Source organism: Fopius arisanus, unplaced genomic scaffold (assembly GCF_000806365.1).
Source record: "Fopius arisanus strain USDA-PBARC FA_bdor unplaced genomic scaffold, ASM80636v1 scaffold00014, whole genome shotgun sequence".
Lineage (NCBI taxonomy): Eukaryota > Metazoa > Arthropoda > Insecta > Hymenoptera > Braconidae > Fopius > Fopius arisanus.
In genome coordinates this window covers 1,407,582-1,422,929 of record NW_011887753.1, presented here as the reverse complement: position 1 = coordinate 1,422,929, position 15,348 = coordinate 1,407,582, and the positions used below count along the sequence as shown (strand labels likewise).

Sequence of the window (15,348 nt, the reverse complement as noted above, 5' to 3'; positions counted from 1 at the left end):
GAATTTTTAAACTTTTGCTAAAATTCACAAAACTTTACTAAACATTTAAAAAATAAATGGACGAATATAGAAATGCATGAGTTATTAAATTACACCTAAAAATTATAGATAGATATAATCTTTTGATTCTGAATAATCTCAAAACTCAGTTTTCATCATTTAAATATATTACAAACATAAAGATATTTACAGTGACCTACACAAATATATCGGTGATTTTTTCATGAGTTCATCGACCTTGAGTTTGAATAATTCGCTCTGAATGGGTTCATTCATTTGAGCGAGGGGATTTTTAACGACGTATTGCAGATAAACCTGGAAGAAAGTAGAAATAAATGGAATCACCGAAACCGGCGCAGCATTAATCATAGGTTATCATTTATTTACCTGGGAATACAGCTGCTGGAGAAGTTCCCTGACATTCTGGGCTCCATTGTCAGTATTCAACACGAACTTGAGGCCTGATGGAGTCTCCAGATAGTGCAAGGTGTATTTACTCGTTTTATAATACTGGAATCCCTCCTTCGAGTCCAGAGGAGAGATTTTATTGACAAATGACTTTATCGAGAACAGCATTCCATACATCAATTTAGCTTCCTGGAGGATTTTTCATGAGTTATTGTTATCGTCGGATGGATATCAGTAAGGAATACTAAACCTCCTCTTTGGTGATGCCCGATTTATTCAGTCTATTCCATTCTCCGTAATATAATAATGTACCTCTCCTCGAGAATATGTACAAATTGTGAATTGTCATTTTTTTAAACTTGTAATTGTCAAACACCTAGTGTACTCGTAACTGTCAAATTTTTTTAGGTTAGTTTGTCATCAGCTGTTGTGATTGGCTGCGAGATAATGACTACAAAAAATAACTGCAGCCTCCAGAAATCATGACTACTGTGATTGTTTCGAAAGAGGGAAGTGCGGAGATTTAGATATCAATTTTATTCAACAGTAGATAAAATCCTTATCCCCTGCGGGAAAAAAAATATTGCGTTTTATTTGAATCTTCAGAAAAAAATTATTTACTGCCTCGATAACACTCAGTATTAATACCTCTCCACAATATTTACAACTGCGTAGAACAAGTGATAAAAAAATCTTTAATCATCGCATACCTCGTGCCCACCAAAAAAAAAAAATACACAGAATTATAAATCTCAATTTCTTTATTAATTCAAATATTCACTTGATCTTAAAAATACAATATCAATATTATTTTTCGATACAAAATTGAAATTAACGTAATTAACAGCTAACCGTTATTTATAATAAAAAAAATAGCATTTGCTCAATCAAAAATGTTTCTGCGTCATGGAATTTTTTAATAAAATCCTCACTAGCCCGAATCTAAATCGAAAACAAATTGAAGTCATTCAATCACATTCGTTTAGCTACATGGAATATGAGACCTTTAAACTAGAGGATAGCTGGCCGAGCTGGCAACACCACACTGATTCCCCTTGTTGCGAGACATCTTGATGTATCCGTCAAGTCCCCACGAGGGTCCCCAGCTGTTCTTCACGAGCCAGTAATCACGTCCCTCCTCGTCTGTTCCATATCCAACAATGAGTACCCCATGATCCAACTCCTCGCTTGAGCATTCAACTTCGTCGTAAACACCTTCAGAATAAAATTGGAAGGACTGGTGTGATGCATCAATGGCAATGGATACAGGCCCCACAGTAGCAACGGCTGCTTTCAACTTGCGTTCATCACCCTGAGGAATATCCACAAATCCAACATCATCAGCGCCGATATTTCGTGGATTGAACTTGCATTTCTCGTCTTGTCCGTCGTATGGATATGATTTCTCGGTGTCGAGGCCACGATTTGCCTTGATGTACTGGAATGCCTGATCCATGAGACCTCCTTCGCAGCCATTGTTACCGTATTTTCCAGAGCAGTCCACCAGGTTCTGTTCGCTGAGGGAAACGAGAACACCTGTTTTTCTGAAATGCTGACCCTCCAAACTGCCAGTCTGAAAAAAAAAATTGAATAAAACAATTACCGGGAATTGACGCAGTTGGAGGTCATGATTCAATGAGGAAGTAAAGAATATTTGAAAAATCTAGTTGAATTAAATCGGGTTTATGTGAACTGTTTGGCAAATTATCGTTTCTGCGTAGTCGATTATCTTTTCTGGGGACATTGACCTCTCATTTTGGAAAATAAAATAAACACGTACTGCTGAGAATGCCCAGCATGATCCACAATGGCCTTGATCTTTCACAGGGGTAACGGCACCTTTCTCTCTCCAATCAACAGTGTTAGGCAATTCGACGTGAACTGGCTCGATGTACGTCGCACCAGTGGACTTCCTAATTGCCTTCAGTCCACCTTTCTTAGTCTTATTGAATCCATTTAAGGTGCCGATAAACTCGTGGTGAAGCTGAAATCCCAATACAATCGCTATAACAATTTCAATGAATAACTAATGATAATTCTTTCAATTCTATCAATTAAATAAACACTGGATCATTGACAAATAATTCAGGGATATTTTTAATTATTCTGGAGATCTTTTTAAATAATGCTTTATCATTTTGGTATTGGAAGTGAAAAACAAATGGGAAATAACTCACCATATCTGCATACTTATTGAGGTTGAGTTTGTAAGAGACAAGCCCGAGCTCGTACTTGGTATTGTGCTGAGCTATTTTATATTTATTCTCCATGAAAATCTTCATCCTAAAATTCTCCACAATATCGTTTTCATAATTCTTCTTGTGCTGGAGCTAAACAAAAAATCAATACATTGAAAAAGAACCCACGTCAATTAAAATCGCCTTTGTTACCTTGAAGGTCTGGAATTCCTCGTGAACAAGATCAAAGAAAGAGACAGCCTGAGCAGTGGCCATCAGAGCCACCACCACAATGAAACTGTTCATTGTGTTTATTATTCCCTGAAACCAGCAGAAACTAGTTGCAATTACTCGGAATAATGATGCATAGCGAGGATGACGAAATACCCGAAGAAAAAAAAATCACCTCTGCCAAATAAATTGCCTCAACTATTTATTTGGACTTGAAATGTGTTTCCGTGTAGTCAGTAAATTTACATGGCAAAAGTAATATTTTATCTCAGCGATGACAATTCTACATTTCAAAGGTTTCAGCAATGAGTCATGCCCTGACTTTTTGTTGGGCGTAATAATTGTCGCCAGCACATGTCGATTTCTCGATAGAAAAATCATAACTAGACTTTCGATTCTCTTGGATGATGAAATGCGTAATTTATTAGGAATCTTGTAGAAGTTACGGAATAATGACCCAACAACTGTCGCCCACAAACACAAAAACTGTTACCATAAAAAATATATGTTCCCTCGACATCACACACGAACTCAATTAAAATAAATAAAAAATTAATTACCGATATACCTGTACGTCTGCGCCTCCAGATTAAATACAAAAATCAAAATTAACGCTCAAATTAAATTCCCAAAATATCGCGAACAAACGATGCGATTTTCACCATTGAAATTTTATTTCAAAAATAAAATAAATGCCTTCAAATCGAATAAAAAAATATTAAATTTCACTCTGCCAATATCGAGGTATCAAAATTGATAACTTCCTTTCTCTCCTGGCTACTAAACGTATGAACTGCGCACAAAGGACAACAAAGGAGCGTCGCTTCCATGAAATCCATTTTCTCCAGATTTTCAATAACGAAAATTATTATCCCCCAGGTATTCAGTGTAATTATAATGAATGATGGATTGCATTGATTAGTATTAAAATGCACTTGTACTCACCTCAAAATGACGAAAACAAAAGAAAAGCAGGATAACCGATGCGTTCGATGCAACAGCTGACGCTTTTATGAATGAGATCAAGTGGGGGACGCCTAAATACTACCCCCAGAGCCTTCGAGACATCGACGTCAACTCGATCCCCAGTGAACTTTTTTTATTTCTCCAATGAAACCCGAACGCTTCCTGAAAGTCACATGATCCACACGTACAATTTAATAATAACGTACCCCTAATGGTCATCCACCGTCTACATGATGTCGAGAAAAATTTTAAATCATTACAGAAGGTAAAACATATCATTTAACCCATAAATTACGTGTAGGGAAGACAATATTATGTACTATTTTACTATACGACTCGATTTATTGGGTTTTTTTACATCTTATGCATTACATTTATTATTAGGCATTATTTTGTACTACAATTGTTTTTTAGTGCATGATTTGTCTCGTTTATAATCTACGCTTTAAATCCACGTTATTATGATAATTATCATCGATGAACTCTGGATGAGAAAAATGACTCTTATCGTCACGTGTGTGTTTACACAAACCCTATCATTTATTGGAACCGTTACTCAGAGTCACATGTTTATATAATGGATTTTGTGACTGGCATTATCAAAATATTATCGGAGTCAACCCACATTTGATATGCGATGACGGGTGGTTGAAAAAGTTTCGTTATCGTTTTGGGTTTCGAGTTTAACTCGGGTATCGAAAAATGTGTCTCATTGCGATTAAATCGTATAACGAAATTCCATAGAAAAATATTAATTATGTGGATTAAAACAAAGAATGGCGAGAGGAATTGCTCATTGAGATAAACGCCTCGAATTCTAAGAAAAGAGAATTCCTCGGATTTCCCCAAGAGTCTCTTCACAGCTAATCTATTGAGAAAAAATAGCCACCAGTTAAGTACTTCAACGAAATCAATTGTGGAGAATATTGAATTGTCATACATTTCAAATGTGCAGCTTCCAGGAGTGTCATGATGCCTCTCTTACCGATATCACTCGATAAATCCATGTCCGCGCCATTTTCAAACTCCCGGTGAAAAATCCTCAACAATAAAAGAACAATCACCACAATTACGCCAACAATTTATTACGAACAACTTGGAATCCCTCAAAAAATGAGACTTCATATCTAACAATTTCTTAACAATAATATTTGAGCAGCAATATTTTATAATACTTAAATTTTCCAATAGACAAATTAAATAATCGAGTGTCAAACAGTTTTAAAACTAAGCCACTCATTACGCACTAAAAGAACAACGATGATTAGGTCATGATTAATCTGACATTTTATCAAATAGACGCTGTTGTCCCAATCAGTCTTAAGCTCTGATCTTTCCATTAACAACAATCCAGGAACAACGAGTGGAGACTAGTTCCTGACTCGATCAATGTCAGAAAGACGTAAGTACCGGTCCGGTAGGAGACGATTTATTCCACGCAATTACCCGAAGAGATCTGTTTTGGACGTTATCTTTTTTATCGCTGGGAGAATGTGGATGGCCGTGTACTGGCCCATCCCCAGGGGCATCCTGAGGTCCACACTGTCTCTCCTCTCCTCGGCGTACTCCTCCGTCTGCTGGTTCAACAACCGCAGGGTTCCCACCAGTGATAAAACGAATGTCGTGATACCAACGATCGCTAGGATGTAGACTACAGATGTCTGAACAACCGGAGCTATCACCAGCAGCAGGCGCATCAGAGAAATTAATTCGTTTCCATCCTTTGAAATTTCCTAAAAAAATAATTGATATTCATATTGAATTGCAATTAAGGAATGAATTTAAGTCATTTATTGACTCATGTGAATGCAGATTTCAGAAGTCAATTGAAAGATTATTTTTGGATGAGTCAAGAGTCAACAGTTGGTGAACAGTTTGGAGACAGCCTTGAATTTTCGATCTACATAGTTAACATTGATCCGTCAGGTCGAGTGAAAGTGGCACAATTATTGTCGATTGGTAGAAATGAGTGGAAAAGATTCCATCATACCAGGTCTGACCAAAAAAGAGGAACGACGAGACCATTAAACGCTTTGATTCTTGGATTGTACACTGTGTGTTGCATCACCAGATTCGTCTGGATCCTGGAGTTGACGTTGAGTGGTGCCCCCACATCCTAAAAACGTACTCATTAAATATCCAGACCCAATGCAATTATTATTCCCGTATAAATACTGCAATAAATACTGTAGAAATTGAGAGATTATTTCTCACCGGTTGGATAAATATTCTAGTGCGATGTTTCTCAGGATCTGGATTGAGCCCTTCCACACCCTCAATAAGACTCGGATCGGCGTCCAAAAAGTGAGGCAAAGAGACAGCCGCTGGGATATCTATGAATAAATAAAATGCAATTATTTATCATGCGGTAATTTCTAGGAATTGGGTAATTGATTAAAATTCTCACTGTAATAACACGGAGTCAGATCGGAAAGCCCTCGCTTAAGACACGTCTCCATTTTCCGGCAATAACACTCGTTATCTGCATTCATCTCTGGTGGATCGAGAAAGTCATCCGCAAATTTGTATTCAAAAACGCGCAGCCCCTGCTCGTAGCTCTCGCTCTTGAAGACAATCGGCAGAACCCGACAAAATGCCTTCCTGAAAACCCTGAACACCACGTCCCTGTCGATATCCGTAGGAAATAAAGTGCCCTCCGTTGCTCCCCGAATCTGATTGCAGATAGTATTGCTGCAATAGTTATTAAAAATTATTAATTTCGACAACCACCTCATATCCTGATGGTTTCCGAGGAATAACTCCGAAGATAATAGCGACAGCGAAATAATGAACGAAATCTTTTTTGCAGCTTTCAATTCGGTCTATAAAAAAGGTCTCAATGAAAATTTCGATAGAGCCCTTAGATCCGGAGTTTTTTTCACTTTAGTACAGATTTCTTCGATTAATAATCTCCAAGGACTTTTAATTACCGATAATTAACTAATAAACTTACCCAGGTATGGTTTCATTAGTTTCTGGCTCTGTATACCCCCAATGGGGGAGTCCAGGACTCCCATTGTACGTTTCAATGCTGAGATATCGTCCATTTTCTTCCAACATATTTTTACTTTTCTGGATGTTCATGTTGACAACATTCTCTCCCTCGTCGTACATCTACGAAAGAAATAATATACAAATGCATGGATCCACCGAAATGAATGACTTTTTTTATAAAGATCCTCAACAAGATCCATCAGCTGATTTGTTATATTTAATTCTATCATCTCTTAATTATCAATTCCACTTTGTTTTTCACCCGACGATTGCAAAACCGTTCCGGTAGATTGAGTGAAAGGATTCAGGGACCGACGAGTGTTGCAACTGTTGGGTCGACATTTATTTAGACCGGATAATTGGGATTTCCAGTCAGCTACCGGTTAATGAGAAAATGATCTCACTTACTCGATCAAGAAGCCCAAATTTACGAAAATTTATGAAATTCGGGACTATCCCAGCGGCCAGACGCACTAGGGGATCCTCGTAGCCCCACAGGTACTCGTAGACTGGCATTGTCAGGATTGGTTTGCTGTCCAGGAGGTTCGCCATTTGGGCGAGGGGATAATTCACCAGGAAACCCTGATCGTGCACTGCCGAGGAGACCCCCTGATAATTAATTCATCAAATAACGCCATTACTAATCCGTTATTGTTTGAGGAACGTGACAAGTGCTGCGGGGGAAATTAAATGGGTCAAACTCACCAGCATCGGGACGTTGGGGACGTTGACGATGTCGTCTACAGGATTACTCCTAGACTTCTCAGGAACGAAGTAGACTGTGCGTTTCGGTGTGTATGATATCGTGCCGTTATCGTGCCACACGACTTTAGTATTTTCTAAAACTTCCCTGAATAATTCAATAATAATAGTCAGGAATTATTAATCATGAGATAAATCCCGAGGAGATTCAAATTTCTGTCTTCAATTTCCAATTTCTTAGAAAAATGATGAGTCAGTGAAAAATCCGGAAATGAAATATATTTCTTTAGCAATACGCACTGATAAACGTAGGGCCCAATTTCCTCGACCTTGAGCTTCTCCTGGCCTGCGAGAAAAGCCTCCGGATTGGTAATATTGAAAATATAAACTTTGATGTAAACACCAATGGGTGGTTTCTTCCACGTGAGATAGACCGTCGACGTCGGGGTCATGGTCAATTTCTGGGTGAAAGATAAATGATTAATTTCACAAAATAAATTCCAGAATAAATCGAACAATTGTGCATTACTCACATACTCGAATATCAATCTAGTGGGATCAACGGCATAAAGTGCATAAGCAATAGCACTGCTAATTACACCAATCATGAATAAAATAATGCACTCTGAAACATCAATTTGATAAACGTAATCACAATAAAAATGCTAATGCCAAGTTCACGCTGGTGATGAAAAAAATCAGTGATAAATAATAAAATGAAGTTCGTTGCACTGTCAAGACGATAGCAATAACAATATTCCTTCACACTTCAATTACACAGCAACCACTTGTTCGAAATTATCGAATGAAAAATAATTGAACGAGCGATAAATAAGATCCATCAAACTCGAACTCCATTGATTCGCCAGAAATTTTTATGAATGAAATCCAATTTAAAATCACCTGCGTTCCACTTTCGTGGAGACCTTGACTCACATCTGATACACAATAAATTTCTGACACGCGATAATCTCTTGATCGGTGGAAAAATGTCTAGAAGATCGGAGGAATCTGATGAGATAACGAGAGAGTGTTGTCATCGGGTGATTACTCTGGGGAATTACTCAGGTGCAGGGAGATGATGGGATAAATTGTTTAATGAGAGGCCTTGATAATTAAGAGCTACAGATGACAGGTGAGAGTGAATTTTTCACTTGTAACATCACGAAAATGTCAAAGGTCCAATATTCCACGTGCGATCATTAAAATCTCCATTACTTTACATTTCATCTGCTCTCATTACCAGTATTGCAACGCCTAATTAATTAGATTCTTCGAACGCAACAAAAATAAATACCTCGACTAAAAAAACCAGAAAATTTTTTTTTTCACTCATTAGGGAAAAATCGGTAAAATCATTGAATTAATTTCCCCAGTATAAATCATGTTTTTGTCTTCTCACTTATTAACTCTATTTGCGTAGGCTTATTACGCATATAATTATCATTCTCTATTGATGCTTTTTCTCTCGTTTTTTTAGGGATCGGCGGAATTTTTTTGTTATTTATTCATAATTCGCGGCGCGCATCGCGACAGCATCGATTATCGCATTCATTGGATGACTGTTTAAAAAAATAGGCAATTCAAGAGATGAAATTTATGACTCAAATGTGACACTTGCCGTTCGTCTGGATTTAGCCTCTGGAGATAATAAATTGTTAACAATATATTATTTATTACTATAGGTACTCACTCTTGTACTGCTGGAGTTGCGCCGATGTCTTCATGATTTTATATCACTTCCTGCAGTTCAAAATGCTTCTGAAAATAAAGGAAGGATTGAGTATTTGAAGGACTAATGGAGCAGTAATTTATTCGGCTCTAAATCGAGCGAGGGATGAAGTCATGCTATCTCCCAGGTGCGAATTCCATTTAATCAGGAGTTCCAGGGAATTTCCCTCAATTTTCCATAGCACATGGGATGAAAATCATCCTCTGGGAAATAGAATTAAATCATCGGCACGTGTCACGGGAACTCGACCCTCGAAATTTATTGTTGGCGCGTGTTTACCTACAGTTGTTTGCGGTTTTATTCTGTTATTATTTACGGAATAATTTGATAAGTCAACATCTCAATTCCTATCGTATCCTATAATTAATTCATCCATCGTAATTTCGAAATCTCCGTCATTTAAAATTAATGAAAATAAAATTCTAAAGCGTTATCTCAATATTTAATTCTGACGAAATAAAAAAATCCGACAGAAATGGAGAATCGACAAGAGAAAATTGGTAAATGGATAGAAAAATTGGTAAATAAATTCTCCAAAAAGATCTTCGAGGAATTTCGCAAATTCCCTGAAACCTCCGATGGATAAAACATCCAAATAAAATAAATGAATTCCAACGTAATACCAGCGACGTAACGATTACGTTCGAATGAAATAAAATAAAAAAAAAAACCCCGAGTTATCTCACCTGAAAGACAGTGAATTTTTCGCAGGTAAAATAATCAGCGCACACCGGTTTATGGACGTAACGAAAATATCACTGGATTATCACTGCACTGAAATTCCCAAGTAGAAATATTTGAGTGAAAGCGATTTGAATTCCGTGGAGATGATAATAATTGCAGTGAAATAACTGAAATAACTGAAATAAAAATGATGAAAAATCGGTTGAAATCGGTAAACGATACGTGAAAATAGAGAAATAAATCGCTCAGTTGTGGTACATTTGAGAGAGAAGATCGATTTAACAGGCGACGGTACAGCAACCACTCGTTTTATAGCAATCCGTCTCGTAACCCCGTCGACCCTTTGGCAACTGGCTTCAATCGTTGAAGAAGAGAATAACCCAAGTCCTGGGGAAATCACCGTCATTTACCTGTTGCCATCGTACCATTGGCCGATTCCTCGTCAGTCCCCCAGATTAGCCTCGAGTCCGTCCCATTCATCGATTCGGCATCGATTATTCAATAATATAAACCCACGAGTGATGCAATAAATAATAAATCGGTTTGTTTACACCAAAATAAATTCACTAATGATTCGTTGAAAAAATTATCAATTCTAAGCCGTGAAAACGCAGTCGTTAATTATTCAGGGATGAAATTCAGGGTACAGAAATTTCATTTATCACAACCGAATATCTTTCGTAGATTTCTCGTCCTTGAGGTCCTCGCTCCCAACTGAAAATCGCGTGTAAAAATTCATAGAATAAGATATTAATCATCCAAAGTCCAAGATCACTGGCCACTGGGAATACCGTGGGCACAAACTATTTGATTGACAAACATTTCTGATATTGCGATTAGCATGAGGAAGATCACGTACTAGGAAATCTCGGAATAATTTGCATACCCCGATCGATCTTCAAGACCATCCAAATCCTTCCAAATGGTATTTCTATTTTACTTCTAACAATTCCATCATCGATTCGTGTATGAATCAGTCATATTAATCGATTGAATATTGTCAAAGTTTAATATATTCAGTTATATTGTTATTGTTGAATTGATGCAGTCATTTTAAATCGATCTCCAAGGCTGTTGGATGCACTGGATCTTGCGTATGGCATCACAAACTCGAGGATTACTTTTAAATTCCCCATGACAAGGGCCTCACTGTTACACAACCGATACTGGCACTGTACCGTACCCCAGACATCGATATTAGTAATAAATTTCGGTGGGACCAAACCCGTTTCCAAAGAGGACAAGTTACGTGGGTATTAGCACACCATCGCGCACTCGTACGTGTGTACAGGCAGGTGCAAACAGGTGGGGAGTATATTTTATAAAATATCTGGGTCCTAGTGATTCTGCAAGAAAAAAAAAAATAATATGTAAAATAAATGGGACTTGTCAAAAATGATAAATCCCCCAGATCACGCTGCACAAATTATGCTGGACGATCGTCATCTAGACAAGAGTCTACGTCAAATCTCCAGGGAGATGTCTCTAAGGCTTCGGGGGATGACCAGTGGACGTCAGAGATCAGAGAACAAGTCGTATATCACACGGGAATGAAGCAACAATAACCGAAAACATAATGTAATTGAACAACCTCGATTATGTATTCCGTGTAAACGGGTTTAACTATTTTTTTAAGACTTTGAACAATTTATTATACTATCACCTGATCGCGAGAACATTAGAAGGTACAAACACCGTTGATTAATTACTGTTTACTCCGTATGCTCATTTTTTATTGCGTTGCTCTGAGACAATTGTTATTCCCTGGAGAACAAAAACATGACTTGTCGATAAAAAATATTAATCCCTAATTAGCGTATTGCGTCAAGAACAGGAAGAGTCCTAATGTTTTTGCAGATTTGTCTGTCCTGACGACACGAGTCTCGAGTCGCAGATATGAATGGAGATATTTTGATTTTAGAAAGTTGGAATATGAGAATATTTCTGGTACACCGTTATAGAACGATAATTTTTCACTTCGAGATGTCATTCATCTCAAGCTTCTGGATCTCTACATTTTCCCTGTCGAAATGATGCAATGTATTCTCAGGTACTGATTAAATTAATTGATTAATGAAGTAATGACACGGGAGAAGCCATAAAAACGTAATGCACGAGGAAAATAACAACGGGAAGGAATAAATGAAGTGAACACTTTCATAATTTATAGATCGAAGTTGCCCTCGACCGTTGTATTGCCTCTAAACTCTTTTACAAATCACTCACCATATGTACAAATCTGTCAATTCAATATTTACAATTAATACCTAAATGACGAATGTGAGAATGCAAGTAATGGATTAAACTGAAAGACGTTATGAAGTCATTGAATATTCCTGGAGTTCTTGGAACCCTACGCGCAATACTCCGACGAATTCCTCTCCCAAACGAAGTCGACCTCTCGACTTTAGAATCTGAGAAGTGGTTTGTTTTTAATCATGTGTCTGCAAAAAAAAATCAATGATTAAAAACGGATTTAAAGTCGCCAATAATTAATTTTCAAAATCCAGAGAATTCCCCAGATTGTATGAATTAATTTCTCCCGATATCCAATTTACAACAGTCCTGTTTTTTTTTTTTTAATATAAAGCTGGACAAATCCAGTCAGTTTTTTTTTACATATTTTGCATTCAGATTAAACACGTACTTATCCAAATGCTCCCAAAACATCATCAAGGCCGCCCTATCCAGATGCCTTTTGGTTCGACTGAGTTCAATGACAGTGACAGCCCACCTGGCAACATTGGCGTCGAGTTTCATCTCATCATACTTGATATGAAACGCGCATATTTTGGAGAATATATCCACAGGATTGCCGTCATAGGGCCACCCCTTGAACTGCCACGCCGGTCCCATAACGAAAACAGCAACAACTCTCTCCCAATCACTACTACTCAATTTCTGTGGATTATCAATAACCCGATAAGGCACAGTGAGTCCACCCTCTTTTCTCCTCTGCAGTAATATTTCATTCTCCCTCTTGCAGCCAGCTGATCGTTTCTCATCGCTGGATACGAATTTGAGCTCCTGGAGGATGTCCTTGGAGTTGTACATGGTGATGAGAGAGGTATTTGCGCTTGGAATAATGATGATTGGTGTACGACTGGGTCTTTTATTCTGAGCTGCCTGCTGAGGTGTTAATTTTGCTGCTGATGTTGGGAGTAGACCGGAAGTGGGTATCGACGAGGTGTTGGAGGGTGGAATTTTTCGTACAGCTGGATTTGTTCCCTCGGTGACGGATTTGAGGGTCATACCGTGGTATGTTCCCATGGTGTCGATCTTGAAGCCCTCGGTCTCCTCCTTCTGCCGTATGAATCTCTCCTGGTCGTAACGATTGTAGACAGCTGGTTGGGGTAAAGGCCTCATTGGTGTTGCCCTCGGGGTTGCCAGGGGTGTCGGTGCTGACGGCCCCTTCTGGCGTCCCTCCTCCCTCGCTTTTATACTCTGGAGAATTGCAAATATATTCTTCGCGAAGATCTTTCCTGTACTCTGGAGGATGGTTGCGCGGGTTCTCCATTGTCGCTCCCTGGAGACGATGTCCTTGGTGTCATCGACATCCATGTCCAGGATCACTCGGAGGTCTGAGCCCATTCCTATGTCGTCGTTCTCTTTTATTGTCGTACGTTTTTTAGCTAGGCGTTTCGCTTTTATTGCTGCGATCTTCTCCACGGACATCGCCTCCGAGAGGGATTTTATGTTGTCGACGGTGACTGACGCCTCCTTCGGGGCGTCCAGTCGTGCTGCCAGTTGTTCTTTGACTTTTTGCACATGGGTCTCCTCGAAACGCGGCTTCTTCAGGAGACCACTGTCCAGGCCGTCCTCGGCACTTCGTTTCACCTGCGTCGGTATCTCCAGGGGTGCGGATTTGTCGATTGCCGCTGATGTTGCTGTCTCGCCATTGAGGTAGGCCAGCAAATCCTTTCGATCTGGACGACGCACCACTGGAATATTTTCTGCTGCTGCTTGTCGCACGTACACCGGGTGCGTGAGCTGGACATGCTTCAGGAGAAATAGCAGGCACTCCAGGGTGTAGTATTCCTTCGGCGTTCCCTCCTTGCCGGATCTGGAGAGGTCAACCGAAATTGAAATTTCTGGAAAACCCATCGCCAAATTCCACGTCTGACCTCAATTTCCCTTTTTCACTTGACAATTCCGAGGGACTCAAGAAATTGTCTGACTCCCGTTGAATTTTCTACTTATCAATTTTTTTCCTTCCCATTTGAATTTTCCGACATTTTAGTCAATAAAAAAATTCCAAAACCGGAATATTCTTCTTCCCGAAAAAGCTGTATTTATTTCTCCCCGTCGTCATGCAATTTAAACAAATATAAACAATAGTAGAAATAAACTCACCCGTAAGTCAAGTAATTGGTTTTGACATTTTTCGGCCAGGAGAATTCACCGAAAATAATTTGATTCTCCCGTTCGATAATTTCCTTTTTATTAACATTGTATTGCCGCAGTAAGCTCAACGGGTCCGCCATATTTGCACAAATATCAAACACAAACTGGAGTGAACCTGAGGAAAGGGGTGGAGTGGATGAAGAGAGAGATGTGCCATAAAAGTGTGGGTTGTTGTCCTTGTTCCATTCTCCACGATTGGTGGATTCTGGATTCCACCCTTGGCCCCCGTCCAGGAATCAATGGATAATCAGCTTTCCCTCCTGAAATCCCAACGATAAAAAACATGATCCTCATTTATTTATTGCAATAACTCCTGATCCCTACGCATTAAATATCCACGCTTACCTCAGGTCAATACCCCTTTTTTCTGCAAATATTTCCCCTTGAACTCTCCCTCGCCCAAAAAAAAAGCCACTCCATTCCGATTGTTAAAACCCTCAACTAATGGAACAGAATAATTAATCTGGGTTGAGAAAAAATAATTAATGCTGTGGAATCGATCGGGATTGCCTGCGTGCGGTCTGAGTTTAGACGTAATTCGAAAAAATTGTGTTTTTCATCTGTCACTCAGGAATTTCATCACTGGCGACATCCCTGTGGTCTCAGGTTGAGTGACCCCAGCTGCATCGTAGTACTGCATCCCAAGAGAGGGAGGGCGCAACACGCAATGCAGGGGTGTTCATCAATCATTATAAATGGTTAATCAATAAAAATATCGTTTAAAAACTCAATTTTTGAAAATCGAGAAGATATCCAGTGAAATTGACAAATTTGAAATTTTTTTTAAAAATACCTTTTCAAAATATATACCCCTAATGAAATTAAAATATTGTAATAATGCGTTATCCTAGTGGTAACGTGCTTGCCTACCACGCCGACGGCCCGGGTTCGATCCCGCCGTCATTAATTTTTTTTTTTATAAATAATTTCAATTGTATCTTTTTTTAATTGGCGAATCAATCTAAATATCGTTTAAACACTGAATTTTTGAAAAGCGGAAAGATATCCAGTGAAATTGAAAATTTCGACATTTTTAAAAACGAAACATTT

The 15,348-nt window shown here is 38.6% G+C and overlaps 4 protein-coding genes across 6 annotated transcripts; all 4 read right to left on the bottom strand.

Annotated features, from left to right (window-relative positions):
• Positions 1 to 145: 145 nt before the first annotated feature.
• Bet5 (blocked early in transport 5) lies at positions 146 to 1,080 on the bottom strand. The gene is made up of 3 exons (XM_011299500.1): positions 659 to 1,080; positions 388 to 597; positions 146 to 315 (listed from the first exon to the last, which is right to left on the bottom strand). Exons 1-3 carry the CDS (start codon positions 755 to 757, stop codon positions 187 to 189), a joined length of 438 nt encoding a protein of 145 aa, XP_011297802.1. The 5' UTR covers positions 758 to 1,080; the 3' UTR covers positions 146 to 186.
• A 167-nt stretch (positions 1,081 to 1,247) lies between these two features.
• Positions 1,248 to 3,860, bottom strand: Cp1 (cathepsin L). The gene is made up of 5 exons (XM_011299499.1): positions 3,762 to 3,860; positions 2,799 to 2,906; positions 2,586 to 2,738; positions 2,189 to 2,392; positions 1,248 to 1,981 (listed from the first exon to the last, which is right to left on the bottom strand). The coding sequence occupies exons 2-5, from the start codon at positions 2,889 to 2,891 to the stop codon at positions 1,415 to 1,417; spliced, it is 1,017 nt and encodes a 338-aa protein (XP_011297801.1). The 5' UTR covers positions 2,892 to 2,906; positions 3,762 to 3,860; the 3' UTR covers positions 1,248 to 1,414.
• A 991-nt stretch (positions 3,861 to 4,851) lies between these two features.
• LOC105263341 (scavenger receptor class B member 1-like) lies at positions 4,852 to 10,348 on the bottom strand. 3 transcript variants are annotated; one of them, XM_011299495.1, is made up of 12 exons: positions 10,153 to 10,348; positions 9,897 to 10,070; positions 9,172 to 9,239; positions 8,012 to 8,103; positions 7,779 to 7,939; positions 7,482 to 7,626; positions 7,185 to 7,385; positions 6,736 to 6,896; positions 6,190 to 6,473; positions 5,997 to 6,115; positions 5,773 to 5,898; positions 4,852 to 5,515 (listed from the first exon to the last, which is right to left on the bottom strand). In XM_011299495.1, the coding sequence occupies exons 3-12, from the start codon at positions 9,203 to 9,205 to the stop codon at positions 5,225 to 5,227; spliced, it is 1,614 nt and encodes a 537-aa protein (XP_011297797.1). In that variant the 5' UTR covers positions 9,206 to 9,239; positions 9,897 to 10,070; positions 10,153 to 10,348; the 3' UTR covers positions 4,852 to 5,224. The 3 variants fall into 3 exon arrangements, with proteins under 3 accessions (XP_011297797.1, XP_011297800.1, XP_011297796.1); XM_011299498.1 differs by having other exon boundaries at positions 9,897 to 9,984; XM_011299494.1 differs by lacking the exon at positions 10,153 to 10,348 and having other exon boundaries at positions 9,897 to 10,130.
• Positions 10,349 to 11,614: 1,266 nt separating this feature from the next.
• LOC105263340 (parafibromin) lies at positions 11,615 to 14,840 on the bottom strand. Its single transcript, XM_011299493.1, has 4 exons — positions 14,644 to 14,840; positions 14,248 to 14,558; positions 12,542 to 13,957; positions 11,615 to 12,338 (listed from the first exon to the last, which is right to left on the bottom strand). Exons 2-4 carry the CDS (start codon positions 14,376 to 14,378, stop codon positions 12,302 to 12,304), a joined length of 1,584 nt encoding a protein of 527 aa, XP_011297795.1. The 5' UTR covers positions 14,379 to 14,558; positions 14,644 to 14,840; the 3' UTR covers positions 11,615 to 12,301.
• Between the last annotated feature and the right edge of the window lie 508 nt (positions 14,841 to 15,348).

Coding starts and splice junctions, on each gene's coding strand:
- Bet5 (XM_011299500.1), bottom strand. CDS start 757: ATGACAATTCACAATTTGTACATATTCTCGAGGAGAGGTACATTATTA. Junction 598..658: donor CGGGCATCACCAAAGAGGAG/GTTTAGTATTCC, acceptor AAAATCCTCCAG/GAAGCTAAATTGATGTATGG. Junction 316..387: donor TCCAGCAGCTGTATTCCCAG/GTAAATAAATGA, acceptor ACTTTCTTCCAG/GTTTATCTGCAATACGTCGT.
- LOC105263341 (XM_011299495.1), bottom strand. CDS start 9,205: ATGAAGACATCGGCGCAACTCCAGCAGTACAAGA. Junction 7,940..8,011: donor CTAGATTGATATTCGAGTAT/GTGAGTAATGCA, acceptor TCTTTCACCCAG/AAATTGACCATGACCCCGAC. Junction 7,627..7,778: donor ATTGGGCCCTACGTTTATCA/GTGCGTATTGCT, acceptor TGAATTATTCAG/GGAAGTTTTAGAAAATACTA.
- LOC105263340 (XM_011299493.1), bottom strand. CDS start 14,378: ATGGCGGACCCGTTGAGCTTACTGCGGCAATACAATGTTAATAAAAAG. Junction 13,958..14,247: donor ACCAATTACTTGACTTACGG/GTGAGTTTATTT, acceptor TGACCTCTCCAG/ATCCGGCAAGGAGGGAACGC. Junction 12,339..12,541: donor TTTTGGGAGCATTTGGATAA/GTACGTGTTTAA, acceptor TTTTTTTTGCAG/ACACATGATTAAAAACAAAC.
- Cp1 (XM_011299499.1), bottom strand. CDS start 2,891: ATGAACAGTTTCATTGTGGTGGTGGCTCTGATGGCCACTGCTCAGGCT. Junction 2,739..2,798: donor AGGAATTCCAGACCTTCAAG/GTAACAAAGGCG, acceptor TTTTTTGTTTAG/CTCCAGCACAAGAAGAATTA. Junction 1,982..2,188: donor CATGCTGGGCATTCTCAGCA/GTACGTGTTTAT, acceptor TTTTTTTTTCAG/ACTGGCAGTTTGGAGGGTCA.